Source organism: Canis lupus, chromosome 15, assembly GCF_011100685.1.
Source record: "Canis lupus familiaris isolate Mischka breed German Shepherd chromosome 15, alternate assembly UU_Cfam_GSD_1.0, whole genome shotgun sequence".
Lineage (NCBI taxonomy): Eukaryota > Metazoa > Chordata > Mammalia > Carnivora > Canidae > Canis > Canis lupus.
In genome coordinates this window covers 10,723,930-10,735,729 of record NC_049236.1, presented here as the reverse complement: position 1 = coordinate 10,735,729, position 11,800 = coordinate 10,723,930, and the positions used below count along the sequence as shown (strand labels likewise).

Genomic DNA, 11,800 nt, shown 5'->3' with positions numbered 1-11,800 from the left:
ATGTGTAGCTTTGGGAGTAGCAATTTTAATGCAGCTGCAAACCTATTTTATGTGTCTAATGTCACCAAATAAAACTTATAAAAGCCTAAATCCCATTCTCCTACATTAAAAAAGAAAGATTCCATAAGATATTCTCATCCAATTCAGACTTTGGATGCTTACAATTCAGAGATCAACACCTGTGTGTCCCAAAAAACTAGTGGTGCCAAAAAATGGCAACACTGTAAATCAGAAAGTGCCTTAAACCTTCAAGCTCATGCTCCAAACACAACTAATAATCTAAGAAACACAAAGAAATGAGCCGGAGCGGGGGTGAGGATGACAAGGAGCCCTGGAGCATCACGGCAAACAGCTGGGCCCAAGAACACGGGGCTTGGTTCTGAATGGCTCCCTGCGCCTGGTGGCTGGGATGGAAAGCCCGGGGAAGTGTGAGGGCAGGAGGAAAAACTGTCGAAGGACGAAGGACGAAGGACGTTGCTATTTCTATGGTCGCAGAAGTTACTTAATAACGTCTTCTCTTGTGATAGCAAGTTACTTAATGTTTTTCTTAGAACCTAACTTTATGCAAGTCGCTTTAACTTTGTGTTTGTAAGAAAAAGTCCCAAACTGCTTTGGCCTCCTGTTCTGGAGCTTGGGAGACCAGAATGACGTCACTGTACAGTGATAATTAGCAGAGGCCTTTCCCAGCAATGGGGGCCGATGGGCTGGTGTTACATGAGACTGACCTAGGAGAATCTCTCAAGACCTGGTTGAAAAAGGGTGTATAAATTTCATACACATTCAAGAAGCATTTAATAACTTTTACGAAATCGGGTGCAGAGTAAAGTCTGTATTACTGGAACACAGAAGTGAGGATGATAAGTCAGAACACTAGGATGAAGTCAAACCCAGATCGATGAAACAGGTTAACCAGGAAAGAAAATTCAGAGTCCTGTCTCTCCAACTGCCACCCACTCTTGCTGCTGTTCCTGAGTATGGCCTGGGTTCAGAGCTAGAGCATTTGCTCAGCAGCTACAGAACAAGGTCTACCTGAAAAAAGAAGAGCCGGTGCCCTCGTGCATCCACAGCATTGGAAATGACGGTCTTTGGGGCCATCGGTTAGGAAGGTAGGAGTGGAGCTGGGGAGGGAGTACTCAGGTTGAACTCCCCCCACAGTGGGTGTCTTATCCTTTCAGCCTCCCTGGGAGACCTCTGGAGCCAGAGAAGGCCTGCACTGAAGCAGATGTAGCACAATCTTTTAGGAACACATCTCGTAGGAGAGCGTGTTCGGGGATGTCCCTGGTTGGAGCATCAAAGAAGAGACACAGGAGTAATTTTCCTGGCCAAAATCCAATAGCCACTTCCAGAGAAAGGGAAACTGACCAGCCATATCTTAGGCTTCAGTTAGAGTCTACTGAAAAACCCTTGAATTGGGCCAGGGGAAGAAACCCAGAACTTAAGAGTGTACACTGAACAAATACAAAATGTCAAAATCCAAAAACCACACCTGGGACAGAGACCACAGGTGACATAAAACCAGATATGGAGAGACATTCCAAGACTAAAAAGTCATTGGCTGTGAAGGCATAAACAGTGCTTTCAGGAACTAAACTTCAAACCCCAAATCCACAGAAAAACAAAAATCCCCAAATTATTTTATGTAGGTTCAAGCAACATATGTCTTCTGAGCTGAGCCCCCAGGTTTGCTCTCTTAAATATATGAAGTCAGAATTTTCAGCCATAGGATGAAATCTCTTTCATTCGAAATGGGAATCTAGTATCTAGTACTAAAGCGTTAAAAGAATAAAATAGTGGGGCAAGGTTTTAGACCGGGACTCAGAGTCCATGGGTGACTGATCAGATTTTGGTAATGGATGACAAGGTGCTTAAAATACCAAGTCACAAGGTCCAAACACATGATGGAGCAGGAGAGGATTGTGTGCAGTATATACAGTTGGACCAGCAACCTGGGAGCTGGTATCCATGAGATTTTAAGTGCCCAAATTCAAACCTAACAGCAGCTTCTTGCAGCCGGGCCAGATACCAAAGTCCTGGTACTGGTCCTCTTCACACTATCTTAACATTCACAAAATGTGCTTCGACAGTTTTCCACGCTGCACTGGGACAGCAAATACCTCCTAGATGGACCCAGGAGACTCAAGGCAGCAGCAGTAAACCAGTATCTTGCATATATGTCAAATGCGGTCCTCAAAGCTTGTGAGCTTATGTCTTAGGTAAAGAAGTCAGAAAGTACCAACAAAAATGATATGCTTTTTTTCCTACAACAATGTTTAATCTCCATGCTGAGAAGTCCCATTTGACTTTTTCCCCCATGCCTTTTAAAATTAGGTGACAAAGTAGAAATCCAGTCATGAAAATAAAAAGGCAGAGGTGTATGAGCCCTGGCTCAATGAGACATATCAAATACATAGCATCCTGGTGTCACAGGGCAGAGAGAACTGTCCTAGACAGTGTGGGGGAACGATGGGCACTGCAGAGGTAAAAATTCTACTTCGTGATCACTCACACGTGAACAGTGCATTAGTCATTGAACAAGGGTGAGGTGAGGGGTACAGGAGGGTGGCACAGTTGTAATTCTCTATGAGGGCTGGGAACATATACTCGTGGATGGGAAATTTTAAGTAGCTATGTTTATTATTACTTTTTTCCAGCAATCTTGCAAGAGGCAGAAGTGTGACATTGAGTTGAGTGAGACGAGCGTGTAGGTGGGTTGGCTGAGGAGCCCTTCTCTTGATGCAGGCCTCTGGCTTGTCAAGGAATGGCTGGTTCCACTGCTGGGCCATGTTTACTCTTTTGCTTCAAGGAAAAGGGTTTCTTGAGGGAACAACTTTACCTCCAATAAAGATTTATTTGGGTCCAGCTGGGTTACCTGAAAGGAAAGAAAACATATTTAAAAGACTGGAACCAGCCCTCTTTTCTCCACATGGTGTTCAGGTCCTACCTGTGCACACTGACTCTCAGCCTGCTACGCAGTGGCATGAGCACTTCCAAATCTATTATCTGTCTGATGTTCCGGTAAACCTGTGACACAGGTGGTGCTATTTCCATCTTCTAACCGAGGAACCCGGGGCTCAGGGAGGTCAGGTCTCATAGTTTAGTGGAAGAACTAGTATTTGACCATAGGCAGGCAGAGCTTGAGGACACCGGGCCTCTTCCTGGGCGGGTGGAAAGTCCATGCCTCCTGCATAGCACAGCTTGGCTGACAGAACAGGAGCTCCTTAGGAAAGGGTACTCACTGGCCGAACAACCGATTGGCATTCTTGGGGACCTCTGCTTGGTTAGCTCCTGAGAGCATGGAGAGACTTTTCTGCTCGGTAGGAAAAGAACTAAGTCTTGGGGGCTGATCTTCTGGCTACACTTTCCTGTGGTAAACTGGACAATGCCTACTGTACCATGTCCAAAGATGAATATCCTCTCCTGAGGAGAATCTCCCTAGGAAGGCATATCGTAATCTCCTCGTTGGCAGGGTGGGAGGATATTTTAGTTTTAAAAAAGGAGTCAATACCATAATAAGATTGTATAGCTTAGAAATAAAAACCCCTCATTATTTAATAATATGAGCTATAGAGAGTAAAGCTAGACAAAATCTTGGCTCAGATGGGATACGTTAGTCATACAGGAATCCTAATGTAGGTTTATGATCTCTTAGGCCAGGGGCAAGGATAGACAATTTAGGAATCGGAGAGTGAGAGAAAGAAACAGTTTTCCTATTTATCAGAAGGGAGTATGAATTTTAAGAAGTTGAGAAATACTAGTTTAGTGGAAGGGACAGTGGGCTTTACAACCAGAAAAACCCCGGTTTAAATTACAGCTGTGTTGGCTATTAGCTTTGTGGCTTTGGAATTAATATCAACCATGTAGGACTGATGTGAGGATTAAATGAGAAAAAAATATACAATTAGCACAGTGTCTGGCACAGAGCAGGTGTTCAATGATGTCTACTGTGTATGTGAGTAACTAAGGATGGACAGACACACAGATAAGTGGACAAGTCTGCATGTTGTGTGATGAGAGGCTGAGTAGCCTGCCTTGTGAGATACAGGGGCTCTGGGCCTGTGGTCCACAGAGAATATAGCATCTGAGGTTTGCAATCTTGTCCTCTGCTCAACTCAAGCCACACTTAATGAGATGGCTCTGCTGTCTTCTAGTCAAGGGAGATGGGGGCCCTGGGAGGACTAGAGTCACAAGCAGGCTGGAGAGCTGGAGGAGGAACACTATCTTGACTGTATCCAGATGGAAACCTGGTATGCCCAGGAGGGTCATTAAGGAGACACATCAACCTCCAGAATCCCTCTCTGCTTGTAAGGAACCCAGAGCAAAGCAGCTCTACTGATATCTTTTGGGCTCTGGGCAGATGGGCAGGCAAGGCGGTGGGGAGGGCCCAGCCTGCTGTCTGTCTTCCAATGCACTGGGGGGGAAGCTGCTGGCAAATGTTTACCCACTTCCCCAATTAATGTACAATATTGTGCTGTCTCTTGTCAACAGAGTCTCTGCTTCAGACTCATTGGTATTTTCTGTCCAGCTGCTTCTGCTATTGTTCTTAATTAACATGCCAGAGCTCTTCCGGCATCTTCTACTTTGTTATTTGTGGTTTGTAAATATGATGTTTGTTGGGAGAAACCATCATCATAATAGTGCCAGAGCAGTGCATACCGGCAGAAAAATACACTATGAAGCACTATGAAGCTGGGAGGCTGGAGCCTCAGGCCCAAATTACACCTTGCCTAAGCTGTCCACACACAAGGTTAGAGATTCAGAAAACATACCCACTTTGTACATGAGAAAAGTGTGTCCAAGGAAAGTTAAGTGATTTTTTCTGTCACTTTGGGCTAGACAGTTGGGACTTGAAAAGGAGGAAACTAAAGTTTCTTGAATGCCTATGACATGCCAAGGATTTCACGTTATTTGATTCCCGTAACAATCATGCAAGGTAGGTAGAGGTGGCAAAATTGAGGCTCAAAGTTGTTGCCACTGGTTGAAGCCATGTGGTTAATAGGGTCTGTCTGTACAGTATAATGGTTAAAATGACTGAAGCAAACTTACATTCAAATCCCTGTTCTCACTATACTACCTCTAGACCTTGAAGAGGTTCTGTAACCAGAGAGCCTACACTTTCCCATCTCTAAGATGAGACTAATCAGTTTCTTCTTCCTAGGTCAGTGTGATGGTAAATGGAGAGCTGGTAAAGCTTCTGGCACAATACCCAAGCCAGTACATGTTCATTCAACGGTAGCCACTACTGGCTGCAATGTTGTCTTGGAGAGGGGTCCTGGTCTAACTTCACAGCTGGAGCTCTTTCCCAGAAGCCTCTTGGAGCTCAGGCCTGCAGGCTGCCCTGCTGCCCTGCTAGGGTAATGCCTCAGTTACTAGAGATTCCCTTGCATAGCTTCAGTGCGCTGAACCACTTCACAGCAACCATGACTGTTTGGGGGCTGTTCCTTCTGGTACCCCAGATCAGAAGTAATCTTTTTCTTCTTTGATGGTCATTTCAGACAGGAATTTCAAAGTGAACAAGGACAATCTCTGCTTCCATTCTTTTTTTTGCCTGGCATGGAAAAAAAGACTGTGGGGATCCTAGGGGGATAGGTGGCCATGCTGTGGAACCATCCTGCAGTGCTCTGGGTCCCATGCAAGAGGGAACTGAGAAGTGGTGGTGGTGGTTGCTGCTATAGGGAAAGGGGTATCTGAAGGACTGCCACGTAGATCAGACTCATGTGCAGCGCCTGTGGGCAGGGCTGGGACTGGTGCAGTAAAATCCCAGGGAAGCAGAATTCAGCTGACCAGAAAGAACTTTTTAATAAAGGAGCAGCTGCTGGGTGTGCTGCTGGGCTACTTTCTTCTTCCTCCTGTTCTTTGTTTTCTTCTTGTTCCCAACCATCATCATAGCAGCAACTACTATTTACTGAGTACCTACCATGTGGCCGGAACCAGGCTAAGTACTTTCTCTATAGCACCTTAACTAGTCCTCAGAAAAGCCAAGTGGAGTAGGTATTATTACTGCCATGGTACAGCATTATCAGACCAACGTGCAGACAGAGTAAGATTTTGCACTCAAGTCTTCAACTCCAAAGCTCATGCTAACCAGAGTGCTTCTGGCTAACCTGTCAGCAGACTACCTTGTGACAGGGGAGGAGGGAGAGTGGATACAGTGAGTGCATTCTCTGTTGTCCCTAGAAGCATTCATATAAGGGCATTTTTGAGACGATGATGAAGATAACGGTAATGCTAACCTGTATTTAGCATTTATTTTGTACCAGGCATATTCCAAGCATTTTATATTTACAAAATAATGTGATTCACATGATGTACCTGAGGTACAATTATTATTCCCATTTTACAGATAAGATAACTGATCCATGGAACACACCAAGTAAGGTGTGTTCACCCAAGGTCTCAAAGCTACTCAGGACAAAGCCAGAATGTGAATCTAGCTTTGCCATCCATATGCTGAACTGCTACTCTAGCGGCCAGGGGTGTGGCTCAGGGTAGGATCCACCCACAGAGAAAAGGTGGATGAGATGCCCCTGAGGGTCTTTCTAACCAAGCTTCCAAGAGATAAGATCTTCACTTTAAGAATGGCAAAAGATCAAGGGTCAGGAAAAAAAATCCTGAAATGTTTATAAAATACGAATACAAAAACCCAATCTGAGCTTGTACTCTGCCATTTACTCGGGACTTTACTGAATTATTGACTCTCTAAATCAACAGAGAAACCCACCCTTTGGGACTCCGTGGGAGAGAAGGCGTATTCTCAGATAAGAGGTATGGCCTGACTTTGCTTAGAAAAGGAAGGTCAATCACCTTGACATTTTATTCATTATACTTGGGAAACTTGGATGATATATCTTCTTATTAAATTAATATTTTGGAAATTTGGCTTTGTAAAACTTGTTTACATTAGAAAAAATGGTACAGGGATCCCTGGATGGCTCAGCAGTTAAGTGCCTGCCTTCGGCCCAGGGTGTGATTCTGGAGACCCGCGATCGAGTCCCGCATCGGGCTCCCTGCATGGAGCCTGCTTCTCCCTCTGCCTGTGTCTCTGCCTCTCTCTCTCTCTGTGTCTCTCATGAATAAATAAATAAAATCTTTAAAAAAAAAAAAAGGTACAAATAGAGCTATTCTTTCCGAGATCAATTTTCTCAGCAGTCTGAACTTTCATATACATCTTATTTCTATTACTTCCTTTGTAAAAAAAAGTCTAACATTGCTGCTAAGAAAAATGTGACTCAGCGTGACAGAGTCTCATCCTAGGCCATACCAAAGAGAGTCCCAGGATGCTAGGGGGAGAAAGTTCCTTGAATGCCAAAGTCCAATCCCTTCATTTCACAGGTTGCCTACCTAAGGCTCAGAGAAGTCAAGTGACTTGGCCCAGGTCACACAGTTAAAGAGAAAGATGTAGTCCTGTACCCTAGACTTTCTGACTTTCAAACAGACTCTCTGACTTCTGTTTTGGGATTCTTTCTAGCCATACCATTCTGCCTCTCACTTAAAAAAAATACCTGAACATAAATATAATACTACCATTGGACGGAGGACTACCTGAGAGCAGCAGCTGAGTGATACTAAAAATAATAGTAGCAGCAATACATGCATAGTGCTTTATAGTTTGCAACATATTTATACAAATATTAACTCACAGTCATATAGCATAGATATTATTATCAGTCCTTGTTATTTTACTTAATTTTGCTGAAGTAATGCTTTTATTTTGAAACTGAAGGGGCGCCTGGGTGACTCAGCAGTTGAGTGTCTGCCTTTGGCTCAGGGCGTGATCCAGTCCCACATCAGGATCCTTGTATGGAGTCTGCTTTCCCCTCTGCCTGTGTTGTCTCTGCCTCTCATGAATAAATGAATAAAATCTTAAAAAAAAAAAGGAAACTGAATAAAGTTAAGTTTGGTAGTCCAATATTTTCACATTTAGGAAAAAATTCTAGGTTCAACAAATGATACTGGAACAACTGAACACTGACATGCAAAAAAAAAAAAAAAAAAAAAAGGAGCTAGATGCAGACCTTACACGCTTCCCAAAAATTAACTCAAAATGGATTATAGACTTAAAAGGTATAACACAAAACTATAAAATTCCTAGAAGATAACATAGGACAAAACCTAGATGACCTTGGAATGGCTTTGATTTTTTAAGATACAACACCAAAGGCACAATCCACAAAAGAAATAATTGATAAAGCTGGACTTCATTAAAATTAAAAACTTCTGCAAAACACACTGTCAAGAGAACAAGAAGACAAGCCATAGACTGGGGAAAAATATTTGCAAAAGACATATCTGATGAAGAATGATTATCCAAAATATACAAAGAATTCTGAAAACTCAACAATAAGAAAAGGAACAATCCAATTAAAAAAAGGGTCAGAAACCTTAAAGATACCTTATCAAAGGAGATCTGCTGCAGACGGCAAATAAATATATGATAATATGCCCTACCACATCATGTGCTATCAGGGAAATCCAAATTAAGGTAGCAATGAGGTGCCACTACACGCCTATTAGTATGGCCATCATCTAGAACACTAACACCAAATGCTGGTAAGGATGTGGATCAACAGAACTATCATTCACTGGTGGTGGGAAGACAAAATGGCACAGTACTCTGGAAGACAGGTGGTATTTTACAAAACTAACCATATTCTTACTGTATAATCCAGTAATCAAGCTCCAAAGGAGCTGAAAACTTAGGTCCACACAAAAATCTGCACACACAAAAAAGGTTTTTAGCACCTTTATTCATAATTGCCCCAAACCTGGAAGCATCCAATATGTCCTACAGTAGGTAAACAGATAAATGAACTGTGGTGCATCCAGACCATGGAATATTATTCAACACTAAAAAAAATGAGCTATTAAAGCATGAAAATACATGGAAGAATCTTAAATGCTAAATGGAAGAAGCCAATCTGAAAAGATTACATATTGTGATTCCAACTATATGACATTCTGGAAAAGGCAAAACTATGGAGGCAGTAAAAAGATCACTAGTTCTAGGGGCTGGAGTGGGGAAAGGTGTAGAATTGGGAAGCAATAGACCACCAGTGGTTTCTCACATGTATTCTTGTTTTTAGAGTAAAATTTGCATTTCAGAAAATTCCAGCATCTCCAAGGAGAGAACAGCTCTGTTCTCTTATTTTCTGTAGTATTTGACTGTTCCCCTCTGGGCAGGCACCACCACCACTTTCTAGACTGTGCTGTGTGCTGGCAGCACTGTGAGCAGAGGGAGCCTTGCACAGCCCTCAGAGCAACCCTTAGCTACACTGGTGGAAAACTTAAAATCTTTTTGTAGCTCTGTGTAAACACTAGAATCTCATCTATACCCCTACTTCCTCCTTTTCCCTCCCACAGATGTGAAAGACAAGGAGGCCCCATCATCTACAACAGACAGACCACACAGCCTCTGCAAGCACTTACTACCCTTTCAGCCCTCAGCAAGCTCTCCCTCCTCCATATTCCTTTGTACTAATAGCTAAGGCTGTATATTATCTGATGCTGTCAGGATGCAAAGGGCCAGAATGTATAGGTTCTGGTTCTGGCTCTAATAGTGTCATTTTTCTTTTCTGAGCTTTAATTTTTCCATTTTTAAAAATGTGGGGGTTAATGTATCAATGGGGTCAATTGGGCCGCAACTGGGATTTGTAAATAGAACCACCTGGGTTCAATGATCCAGCTCTTGGCCACATCAGTAAAATGCTTAGAGCTCCAGCTTCCTTCTCTACTGGGTGAAAAGGTTGTTATGGGGATTAAAGTAGCCATGCCAGAGCCTCAACACGGCAGCTACCATGATTCAATGTCTTATTTATGTCTTAGTATGGTGTGAGCTCCCCAGTGACCTAGGGAGAGAGACTTGGGTTGAATTCCATAGCTAAAACCTCCTAACTCTCTGATGACCATGCATAAGTTACTTAATTTTCTGGTTCATTGTTTATTTATAATATTGAGACATTTTTGCCATCCAGAGTTGTGACGATTTAATAAGGTGAGGCTTATAACCATGAAGCACTTCATACTCCTGCTTCCACAGAGACTCTGGGATGCTCTCCCTGTCACACAGGGTGAGACGAAGACCTACCTATCTGATTGGTGAGTTTGGGTGAAGAATTAAGCTCAGCCCCTCCCTTTCCCTTTTCTGGAGCCAAACCTGCTTCTCCAGTTGTATACCAAAGTCTGCATGGGCAAATCTGTCTAATTTAGGGGCAAAGAATATCAGTAAGCCCCCTGGCTGCAGATCCCAAACCGCAATCTCTGATCAACTTTTCCAGTAACAAAAGTGATATTTGTATTCCCTCTGAGTCCTATGTCTCTCTTTCAGCTGGTCTTATGTCTTTCAATTAGTCCTGAACTAGTTAAAGTGAAGAGGTGTAATTTAAATGACACTTAAAACCCCAAATACCCCCATAGCACTAACCAAGTGCTTAATAATTATGATTTGATGTAACCTGATGTAAGGGTCACAACTTTTTTTTTTTCTCAAAGTCTATTCAGCCGTGATGAGAAGATGAGAGTCACCCAGTCAGGGCATTAATCAGTCCTAAATACATTTCCCACCCATAAAGCCACAACAAAGCTTATTCATAAAGTCATGCTTCTTTAAACAAGTTATCTGAACACAGAATGAATGTGCTCACAAACTTCCTTCTGAAGGATGTGTACATAACAATGACTATTGTGTTACAGCTCTCAGACCACTTTCACATACATTATCTAAACCTCAGAGCTATTCTAAGAGATTGGAGTAATTTATCCTCACTTTAACAGATGAGAACATCAAACCTCAAACAAGGACATTACTTAGGGTCACACAGCTAGGAATTGGTAGAGCTTGCATTTGAACCCACATCTTCTCACTTCAAATCCTGAGCTTTCTATCCTAGGAGGCAGCACAAAGGCTGCTTATGTAAGTTCCCAAGTTACACTGAAGTTGAATATACATATCTGCTTTTGCATCTGTTCAAAATTAGTATTTACTTTGAGCATGGTGGAACAACTAATCTTTTTTTTTTTTTTAAGATTTTATTTATTTGACAGAGAGAGAAAATACACAAGCAGGGGGAGCAGCAGGCAGAGGGGGAGGGAGAAGCAGGCTCCTCACTGAGGAAGGAGCCTGGAGTTGGGGCTCGATCCCAGGATCCTGGGATCATGACCCGAGCCAAAGGCAGACACTTAACTGACTGAGCCACCCAGGTGCCCCAGTTTGTTTGTTTGTTTGTTTTTAAAGATTTATTTATTTTGGAGAGAGAGAGAGAGAAAGAGAGAGAGAGAGAGAACACGCAGGAGGGGAGAGGCAGAGGGAGAGGGAGAGAGAGAATCTCAAGCTGACTCCCTGCTGAGTCTGCCGAACGGAGACACCTGTGTGGGGCTTGATCCCATGACACAGAGATCATGACCTGAACTGAAATCAAGAGGTGGATGCTTAAGCCACCTAGGTGCCCCACAACTAATCTTACTGGTATGCTAGGACTAATCCATTCTGTTAGTTACTGAATTTAAACAAATGCATTTTAATTACCACAAGTTTAAAAAATATTAATGTCATCACTACCAAAAAAGTTACCATTTTTTTTTTTTGGCATTTTATAAGTGCCACATGCTATACTAGTTCTACATATTATCTAATTAAATTGTCTTAACAATCCCATGAGAGAAGTACTCCTATTATTCCTATGTTATACATGAATTCTCTGAGGTCAAAAGCAGTTAAGGGATTTGTCCAGCATTACACAGGTGGAAAAGATAAGGCTAGAATTTGCACCCAGGTTTGTGAACTTCTAGCCTATATCTGATGCAACCC

At 42.7% G+C, this 11,800-nt stretch overlaps 1 protein-coding gene across 2 annotated transcripts in view; it reads right to left on the bottom strand.

Annotated features, from left to right (window-relative positions):
• Positions 1-2,247: 2,247 nt before the first annotated feature.
• Positions 2,248-11,800, bottom strand: part of FAF1 (Fas associated factor 1) — a 461,021-nt gene continuing 451,468 nt past the window's right edge. For both annotated transcript variants that reach the window (XM_038558075.1, XM_038558076.1), the window contains exon 19: positions 2,248-2,869. In XM_038558075.1, coding sequence (XP_038414003.1) covers positions 2,786-2,869 — 84 coding nt within the window. In that variant the 3' untranslated portion in view covers positions 2,248-2,785. The remainder of the gene's footprint in view (positions 2,870-11,800) is intronic.